Here is a 27,363-nt window from a genome sequence, read left to right on the forward strand (position 1 = left end):
ATGTGTTGATCCTCACTGGGCCTGTTAGTTGAACACAAAGCTGATATCCTCACACAAAGCTCTTCCTCAACAGCTCTCAGTCTCTCTCTGGTTTTAGTTTTGTTGTCCAGGACCCAGTTCAGTCTGCATCTTTCCTTTTCAAATATTTCTCCATCGCTGTTCGTCTTGTCACCGCAACCTCTCCCACGCATCATTAAATTCTACTGTCTTAAATTAACAACTGGAAAGGGAGAGTATTTAGTTACTTAGCCAGCCACTATATTGCAGGCTCAGACGCTCAACAATGGCAAATTATTTACAGCAACTACTTTTTTGGACCATTTAAGTGAAATTGGACATTTTCCCCCGGCACACCTGACGATCCAGTGGTTGAAATTCACTGCTCTAAAATTCCGGCCTAGTGTGGAAGAAATGCGTTTTGAAATGGAAAAGTAGTAGTGTGGACATGCGTCCATTGACCATAACAATTAAGGAAGGCCAAAAGATGAAGTTGAAAGCTTCAGATAACAAGTTTACCTATATATATTGTGACTCTCAAGTACTAACCATCTGCTGTAGCTTAGTATGTGTCTTGTTTCAAAAGCTTGCAGGGATTACAAATATATTTGTCTTTAGACGGTTTACAGAGTTAGAATTCATTTATCTCCCAATGACACAGGTCACTGTTCTCACTCCGGCTTTCTTTGCTCTTCTTTTATCTGTAGCTCAAGCTCTGGCTGCTGTCAATTTTGATGGAGCATCTTTCTAAGGAATCACTGACTTAACTGAACAATGAAGATGGCCCGGGACAAAAGATTTATTTTTTTCAGCACCTAAACTGAACTTCAACAAAAGCACTGAAAGCTGTCAAATGAAGCTCCAAGGAGGCAGGAGCAGAAATTAAACTATAAAGACTTGTTAGCTCATCCAAAACTCCAGTACTCATGAGGGTCTCCTGCTATGTGTGACGCATGGCACAAAGGAAGGCTCTCTTACAAGCTTCAAGATGGGAACATTTCCATATCATTTCGCTCAGGACATCTTCTACAAAGCTGAACTATGTCGATGATGATGAGATATGTTAGACATTGAGAGGCCACGCCGAAGTGGAGCAAGAAAGAGTCACTGACATTGACTAAAAAAAGACTCATTACAGTAAAAGCTACAGAGAGACTTTGTTCATTATCATCTAGTCTCAATATAAACCTTGAGCGACCACCATGTGGAGTGGACACTTTGACAACTGAGCAAAATAAGATTGAAGCCTCTCATCCTCTGTAAGAAGCTGAGGACTCTCCTTCTGAGCTCACTGTGATGACTGTTTCACCACCACCTGCACCCCTTACAGTACCCCCATCCGATAAACCTCGTCTGCTAGCAATGTCACTCATATGAAACCATTAGCATTACATACAAACATGATGTCACCTGGATTACATTTTGAATCAATGCATCACCCATCGTTCACACACTGGAGCACAGAGTATGTTGTGAGGCCGAGTCAAAGATGAAGTGCATTACATAAACCGTGACCCATTTTACAGAGCTGAATATGGCGACATCTCTTCCACACTTAGGATTCAGTAGTATGTATGTATGGCATTTGTGAAACACAATACTAATTTTCTAACCTGGTATCCTCACCCTGTCTGCTGTCATGCTTGAGGTTTTTACTTTTACTATGTTGGAATGGATGCGGTCCGGTCGGCATGCTTGACGGCACATATAGTCTGCGTGGTCTCACATTTTGGACAGCAGTCAGTGCAGATCGTGTCAGACATGCACAGTTGAGGAAGTGTATGTCAATGGGACCTTACACAGAAAGTATATTTCAGGCATTGCTCTTTTCTACATTGGAAAAGGCATTTCAAAGCCTTTGCCTGCTGTCAATGCTGCAGTGCCATCGGTCACTCAAAAGTTCATTTATTTCAACTTTTGCCACAAAACCTGGAGGAAAATCAAGGCCCAGCTAGGACTCGCCCAGCTGCTCTTCACTGGAAATAATGAGCCTGCTCTGTGCGGTAGTGACTGAACTCTCTGTGGAGATGAGATTCTACACTTATGTCAGTTGCTTTATGGACATTTGATCTGCATGGTGGAGTATTTTCAGTAACTGACAGACACATTTTCTGTGGCTGGACTCGTTGTCTGTATGGCTCTGTTCAGTCTGAAGCTGTGAGACAGGATGTGACAAGCTTCCCTCCATTGTTGCGGGTCAAGCATTGTAATAAAGAGCAGACCACCAGCAGTGGAATTTTGTACTAAGGTATACCAAGTGTATATCAACTTTTACAATAGCTGATTCAAAAGGAACAGCAGGCAGTGAAACAATCCTCTGCCCGATGTAACGAAGCATCTATATGAGGCAACAACATTGACTAAAGAAGGAAACTGCTCAAAGACGAAGTGACTATGAGTCAGGAAGCCTTGTCAATTCAGTGTTCCTTCATGTCCTCATGGCAACTGCACTATGGTTAAAGTAAGGTTAGGTTTCGACAAAGATGGTGGTCATCAGGTGGTTAAACAAGGACAACGCTAGCTCGGACTACAAGTAGGAAACAGGATGAGTCTTGTGCTGAAGGCACCCTGACCTTCACACCATCACTGTACACTGCTCTACATGAACCTCTACATGAACCTGACATTCCTCAACTAAAACACGTCTCTCATCCACAGCAGATGCATGTGAGTGTAATTCATCCTGCATCCTGAAGGGGCACGTTCACCTCATCATTACCTCACATACAGTGTGCAGCTCCCCCAGTGATTGTCTGCATTTATAAATATATATAGGTAAAGTATGTTGGATAGATATGGTTCAGTGTATGTGGAAAGTGACCTTAGCAGAGCTATAGCATAGTATACTATGCAGTTGTCTGTGTGAAGAGGAGTAAGCTAATGATGCAGTCATTTGTAAGTCATGTAACATATCCCAACATTTCATCCAGTCATGCAGTGCCATAAGTCTGAGACGTCTGTGTTTTGTATGTTGTGAAGAAAGGACCTAATCATGAGGTGACTTCCAAAGGATTTTAAATCTGGAGGGAAAAGCGATGACTGAAGTTTAGAAATGTCTACACGTAGTGGCTTTAAGTCTACAGACTTCACAATGGCCAACCTTAATTAATGAAATACATCTATTGTTATTATTAAAGTAAATAATGCATTGGTTTCATTCATTTTGAATACACAAAAATGCATAAAATAAACAAATGCAAAAAACACAACTCATAATTTGTTAGGTATTCATTCTTATTTTAATGCTAACACTGTTCACTGCATTCATTTCTTTTAAGTATGGTACATTTCATTTACTTTATATGGTCATCAAATTCTGCATTGATTTTGCAGATTACACACACACACACACACACACACACACACACACACACACACCTCCTGTTTGTGATGTGTATGCTATCTACGTTGTTTGCCCATACACACTTCAGTGTTGCCTTTGTATTGTACGTCCACAGTAGGTCAGACATTACGGCACAGACTTTACGCTGAAAAGCAGTTAACGGCTCTCACTACGCAAAAAAACTAAACAAGGACTTTAGAGAATACTTCTATTTTTTCTTGTTTTAAATCTTTTTAGAAAGGTTTTACATTCAGAGAGGCAGTTCAGATTTTTTTACATGCATGAATATTCAATGACGAGTTGACACGTTAACATTTTACACTCAAACAACATTTTTATTTGCTCTTGAGGATTGTTTGATGATATTTTTGAAATAATTGGAAACTGATGTGTTGAGAAATGACAGCCAAACAGTGGTGTCCAATATTTGATACTAGATGTAGCATTTGTGGAAGATGAAAATAAAGAATATATACATTATATAAATTGGTCAATGTATATAATATTTTTAAACTCAGTTACAGTATATCCTGCTATCACATGTAACCATTGCTATTTTGGGGGGAAATAAACTAACTGCTTGAACTATGCAAATAATAAAAAATGGACGTATAGAAATGCTTGCTTTCAGAAAACCTTGCAATAAAGTGAATGTATACACATAATGTGTTCCTCTAGATGCTTCTGAATTCATCACAGTATTTTATATGAACATGCCTGGAATGATGATCTATTCACTGCTCTAATTTTATGTTGATGATGACGTTCACTGCCAAATAGACTACTGACGTAAGTGTCCACCCGCCCGTTACCAATAGGCTCCCTGATGATATTCTACAGTCTTTGTTATAAACTGTATGTCTGAATGAATAAAGTGCAAACATGAACACAGACTGAATTCTTTCACATCGAGGCTTAGACGAGTCAGTTATTTACTGAAGACAGGTTGTATCACACATACTATCGTACAGAAGTATAAAACATATCATGAAATACAGCAATGATGCTCTTGTTTCATGACCACTCTGACATACTGTTAGTGATGTCATTGTGTTCCTAGATCTCAGCGATCAATTTGGAGTCATTATTACCAATAATGGTTCCAAAAAAAAGACAAAAGTTGTTAAAAACACCTCCAGATTGTTATGGTTGATTGGAAAAAATTATGTTATAGATAGATAGATAGATAGATAGATAGATAGATAGATAGATAGATAGATAGATAGATAGATAGATAGATAGATAGATAGATAGATATGAATGTTTATGGTATTTTCTGGTATTTTAAACGATGTTAGGTGGACACAGGTACAGTTCTTATGCACCCGATACGGAGGTTTAGACTGCTTGTCTACCCTTCCAAATGTGTGAGGGTTGAGTGGATGAGAACAGCTGCACTGTTACTGTGATCTAGTGAAGCTTCAGTGAGTTGTGTTGTGTCTTACTCCGTCTTCATTTCTCTTGTCTCTTGTCTTGGCAGACGGAACAGATGGGTGACACAGGGAGTGTATTGTATTAGAGGTAAACACATTTACTTATAAATTGTTCACACAAAGTGCATCTACCTTAAACAGAAGTCTGCTGATTAATGGCTACTGGTAGACTGGGTATGAACATTTGCAAAGTATGGATAATATGGACTAAACTATGTAAACCAGATCATCTGAGGTATCCAGGCACCAAACAACCGATAAGGGGTAAAACTATTAAACGTCTTTGAATGGCTGATGACATCACTCAATAGTGGCCTATTTGAATGAGAATCCCCAGCGATCATTGGGGGCTCAGGGTGCGCCTGCTCTGGTTAATGTTCACCTCACACACTGACAACATCAACGCACAAAGGTCACCGTAAGAAAAGGAAAGGAGCCATTAGTTCCACAGTCACAGAGAAGAAACCCAGCCAGTGAGTAGAGGAAGACGTAAGGGATTACCATGGTGGCCATCACAGAGCTCCAGAGTAAGTGTTTCTACAGTTGCTCTCTTCTAAAGTTGGGCTGACGCTGTAGTCCTCTGAGTGAGTCACAGCCCAGAGATGTGTGGCAGCATTGCATCTCAAGGTAAAAGACTCTAGGAGAATAAGAGAGCATACCTTTTAAAAAGTTGATGACTTTTAATCAGTTCAGACCCTTGTCTATCATATAATCACTACGAGGAACTGTGTGGAATGAATAAGCAGTACTGGTTCGTTTGAAGCTTCTGAAATTGTAACGGGTGTAGTAAGGACCCAGGAGCAGTACGACAAACACCAGGGATGATTTGAATCGAAGCTTTAATTTCTTTGTAACACACAACAGGTAGAATCTTCACAGGAATACAGTGGCAGGCTCTTGTGGTCAGGAACAGAAGGCAGAGTGAATTAACGGGGCAGAGGTAAGGCAGGGTAGTCACAAACAGGCAGGGTCGGTAACGGGAAATCAGTCCAAGGGGAAACACCGAAGGTCTGGCATAGAAGCGGAGAACGATCTGTCAGTGAGTGAGTGTGTGTGAGACTGGGGTCTAAATAGTAGGTGCAGCAGAGAGAGCAGGTGAGAGTGATTGGGCTGATAAGGAGGGTGTGACTAACAGGTGCAATGAATGAGCTGATGAGGCGAGTGAGAGATAGAGTGACAGGAGAGAAGGGGCAGAGCTGTGACAGAAATGGTCTAAAGATGGTCCTGCTTTTTGCCTAAAGCATCAAAAAATCATAGCAAAAGGAGTTTTGTATGGGAAGCTAAAAGCGTTGAGTTTCAAGCGATGGATCACAATATAGACGTAGAAGACTGGAAGGCATGTCATATTTATGGTGTATTCATATATGTTCTACCATTTATTCTGCTAATATCTGATCAATAGTGTATTCACATTTATTCTACTGTCTATGTGACTAATATCTGATATATTGTGTAGCTCACAGACACACTGTATACATCTTAGTATATTCATAAATATATACTGTATATATATATATACATATATATATATATATATTAGTGCTGGGCAACGATTACATTTTTTGGGGGATTTTTTTGGGATTAATCTCGATTAATCTCATTGTTATACGCAAAACTCAATAATGAATTCAAAAGTACTGTATCGCACACTTGTATTTTAAAGTACTGCTATATGAACAAAAGTGCAATAACATTTGGTTTGAATCACTTTAAATAAATCAGGTTCTTTTTAACAGCAGTATTCTTTACACAGTAGTTATAATACATGTATTATAATAATGATTCTGATCATAGATATTCAGCCGGTGTCACTACTTTACGTTCATGTGTAATAGATGATATTTAAATATACACCTTGAAAACTGCAAACTTTTTTTTTAAGTTTGTTAAATTCTCAGTAGCGATAACTAAATAATATACTTATTATACATATTCCAAACAAAAACACTTTAAAAAAGCTGACACATATGCAACGCTGAGTATAAATGTATGTGCTGAGTACCGTGTACTATGTGTGGTATTAGTTATAAATGTATGTGCTGAGTACCGTGTACTATGTGTGGTATTAGTTATAAATGTACGTTGGTACATAGAGGGTGATAAGAAGCTGTACTTGGAGGGACTTTGGACCCAGGGGAATTTAGGTGAAGGAAACAGGAAGAGACGTAACACAAACAGTTGTTCACCACTTGCTGCCAGTGTTAAGGTTTAAAATGCATCTGTTGCTGTCATAGTTACGGCAGCTGTTGCAAATTGATGCATTCGGCTGAAGGTCTCCAGTTAACAGGGTCCCTGGTTAAACCGGAACACCGGTGTTAAAAATGTCCGCTTAATAATAAAAAAAAATTGCATTAATGCGTGCTAAAACAATTGTTCATGAATTAATGCGTTAACGCGATAATAACGTGTTAACAGCTGAGGAGCTTCTTATATCTCAAAGACCTTTGCCAGAGTTTTGAATGAAGCTCCCCTCAAGTCCTTGAACCTCTAGTTCTTTGACAATATCTCCAGTCCAGGTCTGCAGTTCACCTCCCCTGCTGAACACAGTCTGAGAAACGCCATCCTTTCCCTTCCTTAGATAAGACTGGTAATATTCTTATTATATTGTATTTAGTGCTAAAAGGAACGTATTGTCCATTGAGGGCTGATTTCATACCCTGTCTATTAACACATCTATCCCCAGATTAATACCTGCAAATATTATACAGGCATCTCGTTTAAGTTGTATATTCCCTGTGTATGTTTGTGTTCCAGAGATTGGTGTTGGTCTGATGGGATTCGGGTTATTTTTCCTGCTCTTCGGTGTGCTGCTGTACTTTGACTCCGTCCTGCTGGCCTTCGGGAATGTGAGTGACCTTCCATGTCATATACATCTGCTCAGTGTCAACATCACCATCACACCATCACCGGCTCATTTCAACATTCACAGACAAGACCACCAGTTTACCACCTTTGAGCACAATGATCACACAGTCATTTAATCAGCTGTTCATATAAGTATTGTGCATTCTTAATCAGTTTTAATCTGCAAAATTACTAAATTACACGGTTATTTTATTGTCATGTACAACAGGGTTGCACAACGTAAATCAGATTGCAGTCCCATTTTGTTACTTAACGAGACACAAAGAACAATACATCGAGGATGGAGGAAGACTTAACTCTCAGATTTGTTCTAGAAACAACGATCAGCTCCTTGGTTTCACTGACGTTGAGCAGTAGGTTGTTCTCTGAGCTCCTCTGAGGATTGTTGATTTTCTCTCCATATGAAGTCTCATCTTTGTTTCTAATCCGGTCCATGACACGATTGTCATCTGCAAAGTTCACAACAGAGCTCTCTCTGAGCGAACTCAGCACACAACACTGTGATGTAGGCGTTGTTCTTTTTAAGATGAGTGAGGGCTGAGGAGAGCAGTGGACACAGCATCCTCTGTGGATCTGTTGGCTCTGTATGCAAACTGATGAGGGTTCAGGAACACTAGGATGTTCTGGAGAACCAGATTCTCAAAGCACGTCATCAGGGGCAGAGTGCCACAGGACGTCATGTAGACAGCAGACTTTTGAGGTGTAAGGATGATGGTTGCTGTCTTGAAAATGTCAGTGATGACATCAGTTAGCTGGTTAGTACATGTTCTTAGTACAGGACCAGGGATGTTATCAGACCCAGCAGCTTAACCTAGGTTAGGGTTAGGGAGCAGGGAAATATAATCTTAGGATATAAGCTTGAATTTGACTGCAGGGAAACATCAACTTTGACTACAAACACACAGTCCTCCTCCCCTCTTCTTACCGTAGTCTTGTGGTCTGTCAGCGCGTTGTTGCAGTCTGCCTGTCAAGTGCTTAGCTTGATCCGAGACCAGGATGCTTTGCAGGTGGATTTGGGAGTTATAAATGGAAATTGTGCACTGGCAGGCATACGTAAGGTTTACTACTCTGGATATTTTCTGTTGATCTGAGCATCTAATAATAATGCAGATGGGTTTACATTGGAGTTAGTTTAAAGCCTGATACTAATCATGAATATATCAGCAACAAATAAATGCAATGACAGTTTGGTAAAGTTTTGCATTCAAGGCCTTTTGATTAGGTAAGAAGAATTGGTTAAAATATAGGAAGACAAATATCAAAATGAAATAACTATTCATAGTGTGAGTATGTGTTTGATACATCCTTAGATTGTGTGGTTTGATGGCCCCTTGTAGGTTCTGTTTCTGACTGGTTTGATGTTCATCATTGGACTCAGGAGGACAGCTCACTTCTTCTTCCAAAGACATAAATTTCGGGGTTCTTTCTTCTTCCTGGGAGGCGTTTCTCTGGTGCTGTGTCGTTGGCCAATCATTGGAATGCTGGTGGAGAGTTATGGTTTTGTGCTTTCATTCAGGTAAGTCCAGTTTGTGTTTCAGGACAGAAAAACAAGGCTTCAAATGAACCTTTGTGCCTTTGATTTTTGCGATTCTGTCTCATACTGTGGACAGGTGATCATGTTGTCATTTTGTGTCCCAGTTTATGCTTCGTCACATTAGATCACAATTCATGATGTGTTACATTTCAAAAATAAAAAATGAAATGCCAGAAATGTCAGAGAGGAGGCTATGTTAGAAAGAGGTTTTCCATCACACTCTATTGTTTCCCTCTGCAGGTCCTTCTTCCCCATGGCCTTGGCATTCATGCTGTCATCTGTGAACATCCCTTTCCTCACTGCAGTATGTTTTGTTCTTGACTGAGATTAAGAATTGATGGGCTTTTACTTTCGTATTTGATATACCTACAGAGATTTGACAGATTGCTCTTCATTTGTTCTGTTAGTTCTTCCCCAGCAGCTCCTCCATGGTCTGAGCAGAAGTTGCAGCTCCTCCATGGTCTGAGCAGAAGTTGCAGCAGGGAGGGAATGCTGGAAGCCCTTTGACTGACGGTTAATCTGACACTGGGCGGGCAGAGGAGGACGACTGACGAGCAACTACACAATAATTGAACTCTTGGCATTTATTTTGCAAATGACTAGTGAGAATAATTCATTTTGTAACAATGTATTGTGTTTTGTACCATATACGGTTACAATTATTAATTAACAGTTAAACGATACGCTGCTTAAAAGCTACATTAATTTAAAATCATCAGAATTTAAAAAAGGGGCGTTTTCCATCTTATTTTACAATAATTTACTGTTTTGCTTAACGATGTTAATATTTTTTTGAAAAATAAATGTTCTTATATTGTCTGACAGTTGTACATACTGTATAATATTCCCGGAGGGTGTGTTCATGGGACTATCATTCCACATAGCAAAAGAGAAAGAATAAGATTTAATTGTACAAAGCCTCATCTCCTCAGGCAGCTCGTTCCAAAGTCGAGGGGTCCTGTTGGCAAACGCACGGCCTTTAGTTTGAGCCTCGACTTTGAAACAATTGAAAGGGCCCCACCCGAGGATCTAAGGCTACGAGCTGGCTCTGCTATATATGTTAGGGCCAGACCCATACATGATAAAGTGATCAGTAAAATCTTAAAATCCATTCTAAAACCAACAGGGAGCAAGTGGAGAGAAGCCAGGATTGGGGTGATGTGTCGTCTGTTTAAACCTGTGAGAAGCCAAGCTGCTGCCTTCTGAAATAGTTGGAGGAGAGAGAGTGACTTTTGGTTGATGCCAGAGAGAAGGGAGTTACAGTAGTCGAGTCTTAAAAAGATAAAAAAAAAAAAAAAGATGAAAGTATGAATGACTTTTTCCAGGTCAGGGTGAGAGAGGATTCTTTTGGTTTTGGAGATGGTTCTAATTTGAAGGAAATAGGACTGGACAACTTATGTGATTTGTGGTTTGAAGCTTAAATTTGAATCAAATACTACTCCTAAGTCTCTGGCAGTAGACTTTATGTTAACAGATGGGCCCAAGGGCACTGACATGGGACTGCCGGTTTAGGGGACTAATATGATTTCTGATATTGAGTTGAAGAAAATGTTGTGCCATCCAACACTTGATATCACTAAGACAGTGTAATATAGCAGCTAGGCTTCTTTGGTCATCAGGTCTCAAGGGAAGGTATACCTGTGTGTCGTCTGCGTAGCAATGAAAAGAGACATTGTGACGTTGGATGATTTGACCAAGTGGGAGCATGTATATGGAAAATAAAATAAAACATCAAATTTAACCTTGCGGTACACCACAGGTAATTTGAGATGTAGAGGATGAGTAATTACATATGGTGACCGAGTGGGTTCTATCTAAAAGGTAAGAATAAAACCAAATTAAAGCTGCAAGCAGCATTGATCGGTACTGGCAGGATTGTGGTTGATGCGGCCAGTAGCTGTGCAATGAGAAAATAAGATAATGGGAAAAATATTTGTATAAATTATAATATATGGAGTCTATTTATGAAAAAGTATTAAATTATAAAATAGCTATAACTTTGTGATTCTGATTAGGCCAGCAGAGAAGGCCTTGAAGGCCCTGACGGCCCACCACTGAACTATAATGAGGATTAAAGGCAGTTAATGAACAACAGCAGCAGGTTTGTGAAGTGACAGCCCACCGCACCTTTATTTGTGGAACACATGTTTTACACAAGGTTAAAAGTGCTCTACACAGGTACAGCATTAACATCTGTGCTCACTGTGTGAATACCAAATAGACAATAAAAGTGATTGCAAAAAAATACAGATAATACATAAAAAGATAATGTATAATGAATAAAAGAAAAGATGAAAGCCCTCTCAAACAAAGAGCTGTATGACGCATGAGGCGCAATTAGTAAATTATGTCTCTTTAGTAAGATCGAGCGGCAATTATGGGAAACTACAAGATCAAGACTTCCTCCACAAACCAATACTTTTAATTCTGTGTTGAGATTTTTCTTTCAAAGTTCGAGTTTTTCAAGCGAGCTGATGTTTGTTATGTTGCATAAATGAAAATATTAGCTTCCTGCTGCTATTGTTAGCTCGTAAAATGGCTTAGCTGTCTAATAATTGCAATACTGATGCATGTCAGTGTCTGAAGCTCTGGTTAACATTCAAATGCTGCAAAGATGTTTGGTGGGAACAAGAATTGAGTGCACAACACATGACATGGCTAGTGGAGGATCAACATGAAAAGAGCCAGGTCTGCTCTGCAAGAGATCAACATCTCAATCTAAGAATCATTCACTTTCTCAACACATCATCTTCCTTTGCACTGACAACACCCCGCAGTTCATTTCTTGATGTAGCTATTTATTTTGGTGTTTGGGTTTGATGATCACATGAGTGTAGGTGACTTCATCTTCATCACCATCCTCCAAACCTGACACATTGTCACAGTTACGCAGTGGAAGCCCGCCTTGGTCCAATTGTTCACTGTCCCGTTGCACAGCATGGACATTCTGAGAACAAGCTGCTTCTCCAGGTTGGACCCCGACGTAGTCTGTTTCCTTTTGGGATGGGCGAACAGGCAACTCCTCAAACTGGAGGAAAAGGTGAGAAACAGCAATAATAAGAAATGACTGAACGAGCAGGTGTAACATAAACAATGAATAGAACTGCCAAATTAATAGGACAAGCATATATTAAAAGAGCTGATCATGAATAAGGATTCTGATCAAAGATAAACTGGCGACACATTCAGCACCATTTCTAATATGAACTTTTACCTGTATTAAAAAGAGCTGCATATAAGAGCTGTAAACAGACTGTAGATGTGTCATGTGTGTCCGGTACAGCAGCTAGCCGTGGCTTTGATACTGCAGCTAAGTTCTCTTCAACAGGTCATTCTTTGGGGCAGCAGCCTAGCACAACCTGTTCCCTCAGCCTCGACTCATTTTTTGGACTGTTTTTTTTTTTTTTTTAAAGAACCCATCCAACTTGATGATAAAAGTGTCCACTGCAATTTACTTTAATCTGTTACAGTAACATTGTGCCCATCATAGTAACTGCTGTGATCTTAGAACACAGCAGAACTAATTGTTTCAGTGAACTTGAGCAATCAGACGTTCCAACTGTTCCAACTGGTTGTAATCAGAGAAACAAAGAAAGTGTAAAGCGATTAGGAAGCAGTCCTGCTCTTGTCGCTGTAGTAATTATCCATCAGTGCAGCTTTCCTGTGCCATCAGGTATACTGACAGAGCTCACTTCCATTTGACCTCAACTTAAAGTGGTTTGGATGATGAGCAGGATATTTTGCTTGTTCACTGGCTGATGTTCTTACTTCTTCACAGTGATGCTGCCTTCTACTTAAATCTCAGCCACTGCTTGGATGGGTGCAGAGCAATCAAAGCCTGCCGTGTTCTCCCCAAAACTACAAAAATTAATCCCTCATTGGAACCATAGATTCCTTTTAGTTCTCTCTCTTAATATGTCTGTGCTCAGTTATTAACATTACCAAATAACTGAAAACATGATTTGTAAGACAGGAACTGAAGAGGAAAATAATGTAAATGAATAATGGACAAAACCATCAAGAGTCACAGTACTTACATTAATGTTGCTTTTCATGTATTAGTAAGAGAAATATTTGCCAAGTAACTGAAATATTGTATTTCATCTTTCATGCATTATTTCCTGTTGCATCACTCACCTCATCATCCGAGCTACTTGAGGTCTCCCTGTCGACCCCTATAAAGATAGACAGCGAGTTATTGTCAAACTGTGTTACACCTACAATACAAGTTCATCCGTCCGCAGTTTGATATTTTGTCTCGGAGAGAAACAGACAGCAGATGTGTTGTTTCAGATAGCTCAGTATAAGAGCAGATATCGGTAGATATATCCTTACGACTTGTATTTGTCTTTCTGCCAATGTTGAAACCAAAACCATCTGAAGATAGTACAACAAGCTGAAAACACAGCAAAGAAATATTCATAACTTATCAAGTTGTTGTTGCTCAAGTGTTCGCGCGGTCCTGTGTACTGTGTGTGTGTGTGTGTGTGTGTGTGTGTGTGTGTGTGTGTGTGTGTGTGTTTGTGTTTGTGTGTCTTGCAGATCCTTGGCTGGGAGGAGCTGATTGCCATTGATCTAACTGGGAACATCTGGCAAGTGTTCCTAATTTATGTTAGCCCGACTGCAGGTAGTGTACAGTCGGTTTAACAGATGGTCTTCAATGCAAACAGCTACCTGCTGCTCCGTACAGTGGGAGGAACAGCAGAGTTATTGACATTTCTCTGTGGGCCCCTAACTACGTCAACCCCTTTGACAATACACAAAGTCATCTGATCTACTGTTATAATACTGCATGTTGATTAGTATTGCTTTAGGGTTCAACTGTACAACAATAGTAATAGTAAAGAGAGAAATCATCCATACCTACAACCTGATGACGGTAATAGTGGGCAACTGAGTTAGCGTACGTATTCGCATGGCTGTCTACTGCTGACAACTGTGTTCTCCTTGCAAACAACCTATCCCAGAGTTTTTGACCTAAAACACAAAACTGTAGTTAGTTCTTAGTCAGATGCAACAAATATGACATATACAAGGTAAAGTAATACAACACTAATGTGACACAGCAATAAAGTGTAATCAGCCCTATTTTTGAAACATAACATAATATGTCAGCTGATCAGTGCTGTGTGGACACGGGGCTGACATGGAGCACAGATAGTGGTCATTTTGTGAATCATACCCCAATACTTACAGCTGTTAGAAGGTGCAGCCTATACGATATTGAACGATAGTTACGTACTGTAACTATCGTACTGTAAGCCACCTACGCCAGCTGAAGGTTTAAAGTGGGAGCAGAACTCTGGTTGTACAGCTGTTATATGTAGCAGCTGTGCAGCTTTGTTGTCACTACGCAGTACAATAACTAATACAATGAAATGCAGTTTACTACTTTTACCTTGTAATGTTTGTGTATTTAAAATGTATACCAATGTGCTGTCCCCAGATCAATTAAAAGGACCATTTCATGAAAAACTCACTTTTTCGGTGCTTGTTCACAAACATTTGGGATTCTGAGTGCTTACCAATCCTTAAACTAAGAAAAGCCAGCCAGCAAACCACAGCAGCCCACTGCTCCTAGCAATGCTTAGGATGGGTAACATGCAGAGGTCAAATTGCATGTATGTAATTGACGTAAATGACGTTTGTAATACAGTTTAAAGTTTTTCTGGGCTGCCGAGATCAGAAAATATGTGATTCAGCAAACCATTCAGATGTGGCTCCCCTTCCTTCGTCACAGACTCAGTAGACTATACCGCACCTCAACTGAATAGGCTTGAAAAGGTGGACCAGATGTTTCTCGCAAGCCAATCAGAGCAGACATGGCTTTTTGGGGAGGGGGGCTTAAAGAGACAGGTGCTAAAATGATTTCAGATAGAGGGTGAATACAGGCATTTTCATATAGAGAGTATGAGAAAAATAATGTGGATTTTGGACACTGAAGTATGTAAACATGTTGCAGTACAAACCCAAAATACAAGCATGAACCTAAACAGCATAAAACGTCCCCTTTAAACATCAAGCGCAGAAAACAACATTATATACGTTGACCTTTAAATGTAGATTATATGGTGTAAAAAACAACATTGTTTGTGTTATGTATGAACAGATGTGCCATGTTGGTGGCAATGCTATATGAGGTGACAAGCATTAGGTGTGAAATGCAGAGTAACCTGCTGGATCTCTGTATGATGGATGCAACCCTTAAACACAACAAACTCATTACAGAGTTCACTAAAACACCGCTGAGCCAACCCTTTATATATCAAGTTAACTTGACACAATTAAAAAGAAGTGATGTATTGTGGGATATTCATCATGTTGTAAGAATCTCAATTTGTATTAGTTATTATTAATGATAGTGTCTATAAATGTATTGGCTGGTACTTACCTTTGCATTTGGTGACAGAAACACCCAAAATGATGATCAGGAAGATGATGCCGGTCACGACTATTATGATGCCGACTTTGTTTTCTGTGCCACTGCGGGAACTAGAAGGCAAGAATATTTACTGTAAGGAAGCTTCCAAGTTACACTGACTGCAATAAATAGAATACTTCCAAAATACCAGAGAAATGATATACGTATGAAGTTCTTAAATTGGCCGACCTTGGTATAACGTTCCTGGTGGTTTTGGGCTTCGCAGTTGGAGAAGCTGGTTGAGGAGGAGCAGGAGCTGTAGAGTGGAGAGTGAAAGGTGACGTCACGAGAGAATGCATCTTTGTTACTTCAGTGAATAAGATGAAGCAGTGGGTAAGCTTATTTTGGCAACAATAGACATTTTATGTTGAGAAATGTACAAGTCCAATGGCAACATTTAGTAGCAGTGCAGGAAGTAGTGCAGGAAGTAGTGCAGGATGTAGTGCACCATTTTATACATCAAAGAAGAAAGTTAGGCTGTGAATTGATATTCCTAGGCAAATATTGATATGTTTAATTGGGTATTAATTTGTAATGTTACTTCAATGCCTATTAAGTCATTTACTTTTTATAATTTATATTAATCAAATGAAACTTTTATATTTTAACCTATTATAAACTTTACTGCCATTGAACAGAAATAACAGATCTGCTTTCTATTTAATAAAAGTGAAATCTGTGTGTAATTATTGTACATACCAATGACAACAATCTGAACATCTGGATTCCACTTCCTCAACAGGCAGCGATAATGTGTTCCATCGTCGTTTCGCGTGACACATATTTGTAATAAGAGTGACCTTCCTGTATCTTTTACATTCTCGTTCACCTTATTAACACAATACCCGTATCTCACTTTACACCAATAAGGTTGGTGTTGATAATAAAAGTCATCATCCCACCATCTGTCCCTAGACCATCTGTAATGCTCCCCTCCATACCTGTCAGATTTAAGACAGTTGAGATTAAGCAGGCTGTGAGCTTCCACCTGTACTGTCCTACTCCTACTACCATAAGCTACCTCCTCATTTACAACAGGCTTCAAATAGACATCAGAGTGTACAGAGCTGGCTGACATCTTGGCCACACACTGGAAAGATCTAATACTTGAACAAGCCAAATGATCAATAGTCAATACGAGGGCAGACTGGAATCTATCATCTACACTCCTCATTACATCGGGACACTCTGAATTGTCACATAGCCAAGATTTAGAAAATGCTTGCAGCTCCTGGGAATACTGGCATATGATCTGAAAGTACTCATCTGGTTTGCCCAGAACAGGACTAGTCTTTATAGAAAAGGGCTTGTCTTTAACCTGGAGTTCCACTACATAGACCTTAGTCCCACTTGGAGAACTCAGCGTGAATCTGTAGAGCCCTGTATCGTTGAGTGAAAGCTGACGTTTCTCCAGGCAGAATGAGCTGTGACTGTTCAGGATCTTGAAATCCCCTCTGGTGTCGTTTTCAGGACCCATGACCGTGTCCGGCTGACACAAACCTGTCTTGAACAAGCGGCACCAGTATTTTTCTGAGGCAGCCATGATGTCCAGTTCAGTGCCCCGTGATAGGACAATAGACTGTCCCACAGTCCCAATCACAACAGTTGGGTCACGATCTACAAAATCAAATGTAAAACAGTTAGCAGGCAGTGAGCACAGTTTGACTGAAGAAATCCATTTCATAGCTTTGACTTTGCTGTCACCAATGTGTGCAAACAGAGAGAGACCGAGTTATACATGCAGTCAGGTTAATGTGCAGCAATGATGAGTGCAGTGCTTTATTAATTAATGATCTGTGGAAACGTGGCATTGTACAGTACATGTGTACTACATGTGATCAGTATGGGAGTGAGTAAGCATGGGGAAAGGGGAACTACACCTCGATACATTAGTAGTAGAAATAGATCTATAATACATGTTTGTACCATTCGGTTGTATTTTTGGTATTTTTTAAGTATTGACAAATTAAGTTACACTTTAGCAAAGGTTCTTCACATAATGCAACATGTGATGCAGAAAGATTTTTTTACAGATGAGCTGAATTTGACTCTAGATGAACAGATTCAGACGAATCACGACAGACAGATCTAGTGACGCCCCGAAGAGGCAGAACGTCGTAGATGTTGAGGTGACCCAGCTCACATAGAATGGATTATTAAGTGAATGTAGAATATGTAATGGAACATATACAATTAAGAATATGTTGACCAAAATGTGGAAGTTGCTGTTAAAGTGTCACAATGCAGTCAGTTGATGTGTTTTGTTTAGCCTGAGGATCAGTTGAGACGAACAACATATGATGATCCGATTTCATTTTTATTTTGATGTCCTTAATGATTGTTTACTTTGATTTGACTTGCAGGCTACAATTAACTGTCTGTGCTTTATTAACATGAATTAATTTCTAGACATAAAGGTTGTCATCCTATTAAGTGAATCAGTATTTGACTAGAACTAAGTAATCAATAGTGTAGTGTAGGTCACTGATCTAGTCACTGTCCTCTCCTCAAGAACTAGACACTCTCATGATGCGTTACCAGTATAGCAGTGATCTGAGTTGTCCTTGCCACAGTGTGGAAGAAGAGCAACAGAACGTATCGGTTGGACGTGTTGCTTCAGCTTCCAGTGAGACTATCCGGGACGGCCGGTTTGAGTTACAGATTTATCAGTTTGAAGGTTTTGATCAAGAACTTTAGTCATGGAAACAAATTCTGTTTTCACAAAAAACATCCGTGCTAAAATGCAAAAACATTAAAATTAATAGCATCTGACATAGGATGTAGGACTTACCCTCAAACACATTTAATCTGTATTTTTTCCCAAGTCTGTGGCTTAAACTAGAACATGCATAGAGTCCTGAGTTATTGTGCTGGAGTCCAGACAACTTATAATGTTTCTCCGCTCCATAGAGCGTAGAAGGACTGGCCACTTGCATCGAATCTGTACACTTGCAATCCCGAGGGCTTGAGGGGCAAACACATTTCCTTAAGTCCTCAGAGCTGGAACATGCAACTGTTGCAGAAGCATTCTGTCTCACATTGATGGTTAGCTGTAATCCCAGAATACCTGGAATGACAAATAACACACGTTACTGTTGTAGCAACAGTGTTTCATATGTTTATTCACATATGAACATATGTTGATTCTTGCCTTTCACGCTCACCCCACTCTCAACTAGTTTGATCATTGGTTAGACGGCCCTCTATCTCTCTCCACCGTCAGCTGAGTGCGCCGCTTGTAACTGATACGCAAAGTATTACGACACAACAGCAGCACCGGAAATCTCCATTCTACATCAGATGCAGGAGGATCTCTGACTCCTGCCCTTAACAAGATCTTTACATTCTTTAGCATGCAATATAGACATGTTGAAGATTATTATGTTCTAGATTATTACATCTTTAACATGTAATAGAGGCATGTTAAATATAATCATGTTATAGATTATTACATCTTTAATTATGTTATAGATTATTATGTTGTAGATTATTACATATTTAACATGTATTAGAGGCATGTTATATATGATCATGTTATAGATTATTACATATTTCACAGGTAATAGAGGCATGTTAAATATTATTATGTTCTAGATTATTACATCTTTAATTATGTTTAAGATTATTGCATCTATGTAATAGAGGCATAATAAAGAGTATTACGTAGAAGAGGAATATTAAAAATTAAAATATGATGTTATATATTACATAATTTTGTCTGTAATATGTTGAAGATAATTATGTACAAGAATATTTTATCTTTCACATGTAATACAGTTATGTTATAGACTATTATGTTGTTATTGGTTGGAGGCAAGTTGCATTTTATTAATTTTATTTTTGTTAAAGATTCATATTTTACATGTAATATAGACGTGTTCAAGATTATAACAGGTTGTTAGATCTTTAACATATAATAGAGAAATGTTATATATTTTTATTAATGATTATTACATCTTTAAATTTGTAATAGAGGCATGTTAAATATTATAATGTTCTAGATTATTACATATTTCACATGTAATAGAGGCATGTTAAATATGATTATGGTATACGGAGCATGATGCGCTTGTTGTATCATGAGAACCAGCCCTCCTTCACTGTCGGGGTCATTTGATGAAACACATTTTTATTTAGGAAAACACACCATGTAGATACAATGTATACAATAATGAAGTGCTCAAATGTTATGTTGGAACAGTGTCCTTTTTCAAGCTAGTGACTTTTTGTTTTGTTGAGAATCTTTGAAAATGTGCCAAAATGTCACAGGTTCATGATTTGTATGAAATCGCCCCAAATGTGCAATTAATATAGTATTATCATAATATACTGAGATGATACATACTGCCAGAACGTGTTCGTGGGGTTATATAACTCCAGCAATATGAAATGAAAGGGATTTCTTAAAAAACAAAGTTGATTAAAACTTGTTCAAGGAGAGAAAACATTGTAAAGCTGAACCTGAGTGACATTCACAGAGGTACGGAGAGGCAGAAAGTTTTTCAACTGGAGCTAACTCAAATCCCAAAGAATCAGCATGAACACATTCAACAATGATCAGTCAATACTGTTACAAACTGTTACAAACCTACACCGGCATTGGTAAGAGTAGAGACAAGAGAGTACACAATGCTAGTATTAGATATCATAAACCCAATAAAAAAATCACAGAGTGATCGTGGGAAGGTGAACTTGTTAGGAAAAAGAAATCCGAGAAAATGTGAGGACATAAGACTTCATGTGTCTAGGGGAGTTGATCTCCTCTCTGCTATCCGATACCTGTTGAAGAAGCCTTATGGGCACTTAAGCATTCGTGTAACAGATACTGTGGAGTACACCCCCCATCTATTTATTTTACATTGCAATGTTGGATGAATTTTAGGAATTTACACTTTTTTCAATGAACATTAATGATATTCTTTGTTTTTTAAGATTTTTTGGGGCCTTGCCGCCCCCCCATCTCAAAGCCTACACCAACAGTTCTGTATGAATCCGATATTTCTGTCAAATCAACATCACTTACCCTGTACTGTAAGGAACAGAAACAGGAACAGTTTCACAGGACAGCTCTTCATTTTCGCGTCTTGCAGATCCAGACTCAATAATGATAATATGTTTTGATTATTTGTTTGAGTGCATTAAGTAGGGTATTTATCATCTTCGTGCCCTCAGGTCTAAGTGTACTACATCAACTCAAAAGAGCTCAGCAATTAAAACCAATCAGGAAACCCAGTGAAACCTGTTGCTTGAGTGGAAACTTGTGGTTTACCACACAGCAGGAAATGGAGATTAAATGAAAGGAAATTTGATCAGGTCTCAAAATTACTCATCTGTACAAGTCCTCCTGACTGAGACTACATTGTATCAGGAAATGCACAAAAACATTACATGTTTACATTCAAGTGCAGTATTTATGTCATAGTAATTATGACTCTCAGGAGCAAAGAAGGAAGATGATAGTGATGATAGTGCAACACATGTTGCAGAGGTAGGCACTAATGAATGGAAAGGATGAATGGGTCAACAGAACATTAGCCTTTTCCACATGCTGTTCACTTCCTGTTTGCTCTATAGACAGTTGGTTTCTTTTAACCTTTCCTAACCATTGGTTGTCATTGGAACCCCGCCAAATGCTTTTCACACAGAACCGTGTGAGAAGGGCTGGCACTTAAAACAACAACACGTAGCAGGTGATTGGATGAACCATCTATTAGTTAATGAAGCCAGTCAAGAAAAGAGAGAATATGTTTTGTTTGTGTCGTTCTTTGCTCATCTTTCAATGAAGATCCGGTTCCGGTTCTGATAGAACTGATGCTACCGCATCTACGATAACCTCTTCAGGAGGTCCATTGTTGTTTAGAACAAACAGTCGCGTGTGTCGTCACGCACTTAAGCCACACCCCTAGCCGCCAGTTGATCCTCACATGACACCGATTGGTCTGTGCTCTGGCTTTCTAGACACAATGAAGCCCGTTAAGACAGATGTTGGTGATATGTGGCCCCACGATTGTGATCTCATGACATCGCCAGAATCCAGCTGCCACGCAAAGTGAGCTCTCTCCCTTATTTTAGTTATTATTTAGTTATTTTAGTTTCTAAACCTAACAAAACCTGAACCATAGTGGCATGAGATCAGAAAAGATATGTGTGTCATTCTGGAGAGCATGGACCAACCACATATTTTGTTTTTGTCCAAACTAAATGAAAAAAAAATTGTCATTTGTCATCGCATTCTAAAATGACCCAATTAGGTGTTTTGATCTGATAACCTTATCAGCTGAAAAACATGAAATGTTGGTGCCTCTAAAACCAAAATAAACCATCACATGTCACAAAGATGATGACACACCGATGGTTAGGTTTGGTTAAACTCGTTCGGTTCTGTAGGATCCAGTGCCACGTTGTGTTCTGCTCTACAGTGTGAGCTCATGGTTTACATGTGGCCAGGTTCAGCATAGAGACTTGTTTTAACAGTTAGGTCTGTCCAGCTGTGATGTACTCTGATGAAACAAAGTCAACACAAGCATTCTATTCTGCATAGTAAATACTAAATATACTAAATGTTAATATAATAAGATTTATTTCACAAGATTTAATGCTTACCTCACATTTTATTTTAATTTAATTGATATATTTTTAACATTTAATAATTAAAATAATATCTTTGTGAACTTTGTAAAGTCCTGTTTGGAGCGTTCATTGTCGGGTCACACAGAGGAGTATTTAACAATCTTTAGCTGATCTTTTTATTGAGCCTTAACACTTACATTGTTATTTTATTACTCTGAATGTACAACTTTTATTAAAATACAATCAGACCTAAATCCAAACTAACACAGAAGAACCAGAGAGGCCGGGGGGTTTCCTGTCATTTCCCGTAGCGTAGACCGAAGGAGTTGAGGTTGAACGAGGACACATCTTGACGTTTCCTGATGGTCTGAGGGAGGACCACCTTTGACATCCACCACACTGTCCTGGGAAATGTTCCCTCAGCTGAATGGACCTCATCAGCAGGTACATTCCCAGATCTCTTTGCAGATGGAGGTATTGATGCATGGCTTAACTCTTCCAGGGCTTTGAGTATTTCCTGATCTGAAGGACAAGCAAGACAAAGATCTCTGACTTCCACCTTTATTCATAAATGCTTATTGACTAGGGTTGAACAGCTGATCAGTCAAAACATGAACTATAAGCAGAGGAGAAATAAGACAGCAATTTATTCATTCATATGAATTGTAAAAACATCGTCAATTAATTAGTCAATTGATAACAAATTTCAATAAAAACTCAATTTGAACAAAGACATACATTTAACCTCTGTTTGCTTTTATTGGCTCTTTTTGGGTTGAGCTCCTCAAACATTCCACTTGTTCAGTTTTAGCACTGAAGCACCGTCCATAAGCTTGATGAGACCATTGTGATTGTATCTGGCAGGAAAAGCTACATTATGGGAAGTGTAAGAACCAGCAGGAACCACCTTCGTTGAGACCCTTTCCTACCTCATTCAGTAGGGCCTTTAGGTTAGAATTAATTGGAAATGAGTGAATTTAAATATAAATGAATGTGTGACAAAATAACTGTATGCAGACATGAAATGTGCTAATCAAGCAAATTAAAAGTACCTGAACATTTTATAGAATTTCATGTAGCTTTGCAACTTGAGCTTATTTAAAATGTTCATCCAGCTTAATGATGATGGTTTAAAATGTAAAGTCAACACACAGAAGCTACTTCAAATGTATCAGACAAAAATATCATTTGATTAGAAAAGAAGCTTGTGAAGCACTTTGGTTGCCGAACGGTTAAAGTGCCAAAAAGCCCCCAACAATCTGACACCATACCGGCGTCACGCAGTGATCGGTCAGCTGTGTCTCTTTTTTCATTATTTATCACAACGATTTCTGTCACTTTGTACATGTCCACTACAGCTGAGTGCAATACTGTGAGCCGGACCATCCTCGTGTCAAAGCTGTGTTGTGATTGTTCTGACGACACAAAGGCAGTCTGATCCAAGGTTTTCTATGCACTGTATTTGCAGAATGCTTTTAAAACTCTGACTGTACCTTCACTGTAGTAGGCAGTGTAGACCTCTGTTGACAAAGCAGCCATCATCAGAGCAACAATGAGTCGGGCCATCGTGACAGTCAGTATGTTAGAGATGCTGAAATTCCTCTGCAAGCAGACAAACATGATTCAAATGCCATTAGGTTGTAGGGGGAAGACAGATTCAAACAGTGTATGGATACTGTTGTGTATGGATTGACTTACATATTTATGTAAAGGTCACTAAACATGACATGGATTGCAGGCAGCGTTAGTCAGACACTTTACATTTGATTGAGTCTGTTACTCAATTCCTCGCTGTTATTTGAAGCATATAATAAACCAAAACATATATCACCTCTCTATTGAACGGATGAGACCTTCCTCCACACTTGAAGAATACTTAAAGCAGACCTTTATTCGCCACAATCCCATAATTAGGAACTGTGTACGGAAACCTGTCCAGTCGCTTCTCTGTAACATGGACCAGTAGAGTCCTTTCACACAGACTGACTGAGTGTGTAACATGGACCAGTAGAGTCCTTTCACACAGACTGACTGAGTGTGTAACATGGACCAATAAAGTCCTTTCACACAGACTGACTGAGTGTGTAACATGGACCAGTAGAGTCCTTTCACACAGACTGACTGAGTGTGTAACATGGACTAGTAGAGTCCTTTCACACAGACTGACTGACTGCAGAGGGATACTGGTTGCTGGGTAATGCGTCACTCTGACCTCAGCACCAACACACCCCACAGAGATGAAAAACATACATGTTTTTGATCAATAATTCATCAGTGCCTGTTGTTTACGTCCATGGTCATGTTTGGAATGCACAGCTATGTGTGTGTGTGTGTGTGTGTGTGTGTGTGTGTGTGTGTGTGTGTGTGTGTGTGTGTGTGTGTGTGTGTGTGTGTGAACCTCTGAGGCTTGGTTATTTTTTGCATTTTTCAGGATTTCTTGCAATTTTGAAATTATTGTTAGATATTAAACCAAAGTCCAAGGTCCAACTCTTTTCTTAAACCATAACCCTATTCAAGTTTCTTCACATAAAGTGTAGTGTTGCTGTAGCTTAACTACTTTTAATGCTGGAACTTTGCTACAGCTATACTTTCGGAGCAGCTTCCTTAGGACCTGTGGACCTTCTGTCTAAGCCACAGCACTCAGTCATCCACCTCTTACATCTCTCAGCAGTTATTGATCAACATGCAGATTTGGTGCAGACATGAACTTTGAAGTAAATTCAGCTTCCTGTCAACTTCCTTCCTAACCCTAACCCTTTTCAGAAAGGAAACAAATATTTATCTGATGCTGGAGGCAAACTCTGCACTCTCAAACTCACACTGAATCTGAAATGAAGCAGTAGCAGTTCCTTTTATTTATGTATTGTGAATGTCATTCTGTAATCATTTCTGTATTAAACCTGCTGTTTTTAGGCAAACCACAGACAAATAAATCTCAAAAAGAGAAGATTTGGAGACTGAAAATATCCCACCAGGTAAATTTCATCCAGAAGAGATTAATATATTAATGAGAGGACAATGACAACACGAACGTATCTTATTTAAACATGATCATTCATTTTGAATTAAATGTCACTTAACAAAGAACATCAGTGATCATGATAATAGCATATCATTAAAAAAAATAATACAAAATAATATCAAACTAAAATGAATCACGGGGTTTTTGTCCTAGAGCTTCTAGAGACTCACCTCACAGTGTGATCAGCATCATCTCTAAGAGACTACGATGCTTTCATTTAAGGCCCAGTGCTACTCTTACTGTCATTAACTCCTACATGATGCAACATGTTGAGCTTTATTTGAGACGTCAGCAGAAGAAATAAACAAACTCGTTTTAACCTCAACTCAAGAATTCGTTGCTTCAGTAGTCCTTTCGTGTGTTTCATTCACTGAGAGAGGACTGGACCTGGACCCTCTCCCCATCCAGCTGCAGTTTAATGGTGGCTGTGACCATTGTCTCCATCACACACACACACACACACACACACACACACACACACACACACACACACACACACACACACACACACACTGATGCCTTTACTACATTCTCACATCATCAATCAAAGACGTACTGGACGTACAAACAGAGCATGAGTGGATGTGAAATGCGATGCTGTGATCTTACCTGTGTGTTGAAAGCGAGCGCTGACTGGCGAGTGCCCCCCCCCCTCCTGGACCAGGGGTCTCTTTTAAAGGGTGACACCTCCTGCGTCATCATCACTGACCACTGGTTGGTAGAGTGTGTGTGTGTGGTGCTGCAGCATCACTCCTCATCTTACAAAGATGAGTCAAATTCCTGAATGTTGATTCCTTTGGGTTTGGTTACTTTCCACAATAGACCTGGAATGAGGTTCTTGTTCGAGACAAAGACCTAGAGGTCATGACAATAATCACCCAGAGAAAGTGAAGTGGGCTTTATAATAGAAACTAAAAATATACACTGGAGGACATGTGCATTTTCTGTAACTGAAGAAAAAACACGTGTTGTCTTCTTCTGTGTGAGTCTTTTGCCTCATGGACAATATGAGTTATCCAATAATAAAAATAAGTTATCCTCAAGTAAGCATGAAAGGAATAATTAGAGATCTTCTTCCTCATTTGCAATGTGTAATGTTTTATTGACTACAAGCAAGTACACTTCTTCAGTCAGGAACACTCTCGTCATCGATTTTGAACCATTTATTGCAACAAATGGAAAAACAGTTCAACTTGGCGCTGGTGGCTCCCTGGATTTAGCCCAAAACAGGGAGCACTATGCATAAACCCCCGGTATACAGGAATGAGCTCGAAGTCAACTTTGAATACCATTTCAACCATTTGCAAAATGAACTCTGAACTACAAAAGGGTGGAGGAGGCAGAGCATTGCCAGCAGTGTGGTCTGTAACAGCAGAGGTGTAGAGCATCAGTGAGGAGGGAGTCATGTTGGTGCGTGGCTGATTAGCAGCACTGTCTGTATGACTTCCATGTCCTGTATCAAAATTAATAATAATAATGAATCATCCCCAATAGAGATTAGAAATCCTAATCTTTTAGAAATCCACATTTTTTTACAATAAACAAAAGTTTCAATGACACCATTTTTTAAAGAAACACATTTGGGGAACACTTTCTTAGCTTTAGACGTAAAATCCTCAATAAATACTTAATTAATACTTAATAATTGAAGTTATTGAAAGACTTATTCCACTTTAACCCACACTCATTTGTGGTGCTGACTCCTACGGGTCACATGTTTAGAAGAGTAATGAAGCCTCACAGAGGACTAGTGTTGGGAATAAGTACATAGCACAGGGCACAGAAATCAACATATTCACTATGTTGATGAGGGATGGCAAAATAGAATAAGTAGCTAAGAAGAAATGATAAGGTAGTGAAAATACTCTTTGATTTTGATATTTTTTATAAATATTATACATTTTGGCTAAGGAGAAAATGCAACCGCTGCTTTACAGCAATCAATCAAACCAAAGTATCACTTCCCCTGGATCATACCACCACGACTCCAGACAACCAGGAACACTTCATTAAGACTTCTTTCACAGACAATGAAACAGCTGAGGTGAGGCCGGTCCACCGACACAGAGACTCCAATCCATAAACAACAAACTGTCAATTGTGGATTACTTTGCATGGACAGAACACATGTCCTGAAGCATTTAGCGTTGCAATATATTTACACTAGCTTCCAGTAGA

At 39.2% G+C, this 27,363-nt stretch overlaps 4 protein-coding genes across 14 annotated transcripts in view; 2 read left to right on the top strand and 2 right to left on the bottom strand.

The window, feature by feature from the left end:
- Positions 1-4,227, top strand: part of plekha6 (pleckstrin homology domain containing, family A member 6) — an 82,293-nt gene extending 78,066 nt beyond the window's left edge. For all 11 annotated transcript variants that reach the window (XM_068711810.1, XM_068711809.1, XM_068711808.1 and 8 more), the window contains one exon: positions 705-4,227. The gene's annotated coding sequence lies outside the window, so the exon portion shown is untranslated. The remainder of the gene's footprint in view (positions 1-704) is intronic.
- A 963-nt stretch (positions 4,228-5,190) lies between these two features.
- On the top strand, positions 5,191-9,991 carry golt1a (golgi transport 1A). The gene is made up of 5 exons (XM_068711671.1): positions 5,191-5,300; positions 7,528-7,619; positions 8,976-9,154; positions 9,413-9,476; positions 9,580-9,991. The coding sequence occupies exons 1-5, from the start codon at positions 5,276-5,278 to the stop codon at positions 9,607-9,609; spliced, it is 390 nt and encodes a 129-aa protein (XP_068567772.1). The 5' UTR covers positions 5,191-5,275; the 3' UTR covers positions 9,610-9,991.
- A 1,304-nt stretch (positions 9,992-11,295) lies between these two features.
- On the bottom strand, positions 11,296-17,184 carry LOC137873463 (uncharacterized). The gene is made up of 6 exons (XM_068711672.1): positions 16,293-17,184; positions 15,783-15,849; positions 15,564-15,664; positions 14,036-14,149; positions 13,310-13,347; positions 11,296-12,200 (listed from the first exon to the last, which is right to left on the bottom strand). Exons 1-6 carry the CDS (start codon positions 17,134-17,136, stop codon positions 11,967-11,969), a joined length of 1,398 nt encoding a protein of 465 aa, XP_068567773.1. The 5' UTR covers positions 17,137-17,184; the 3' UTR covers positions 11,296-11,966.
- A 5,247-nt stretch (positions 17,185-22,431) lies between these two features.
- On the bottom strand, positions 22,432-25,820 carry kiss1 (KiSS-1 metastasis suppressor). The gene is made up of 3 exons (XM_068711673.1): positions 25,795-25,820; positions 23,657-23,765; positions 22,432-22,685 (listed from the first exon to the last, which is right to left on the bottom strand). Exons 2-3 carry the CDS (start codon positions 23,727-23,729, stop codon positions 22,462-22,464), a joined length of 297 nt encoding a protein of 98 aa, XP_068567774.1. The 5' UTR covers positions 23,730-23,765; positions 25,795-25,820; the 3' UTR covers positions 22,432-22,461.
- Between the last annotated feature and the right edge of the window lie 1,543 nt (positions 25,821-27,363).

The sequence above is a fragment of the Cebidichthys violaceus genome, unplaced genomic scaffold (genome assembly GCF_023349555.1).
Source record: "Cebidichthys violaceus isolate CVI_PGR_0920_01 unplaced genomic scaffold, fCebVio1.0.p SCAF_17, whole genome shotgun sequence".
Classification (NCBI taxonomy): Eukaryota; Metazoa; Chordata; class Actinopteri; order Perciformes; family Stichaeidae; genus Cebidichthys; species Cebidichthys violaceus.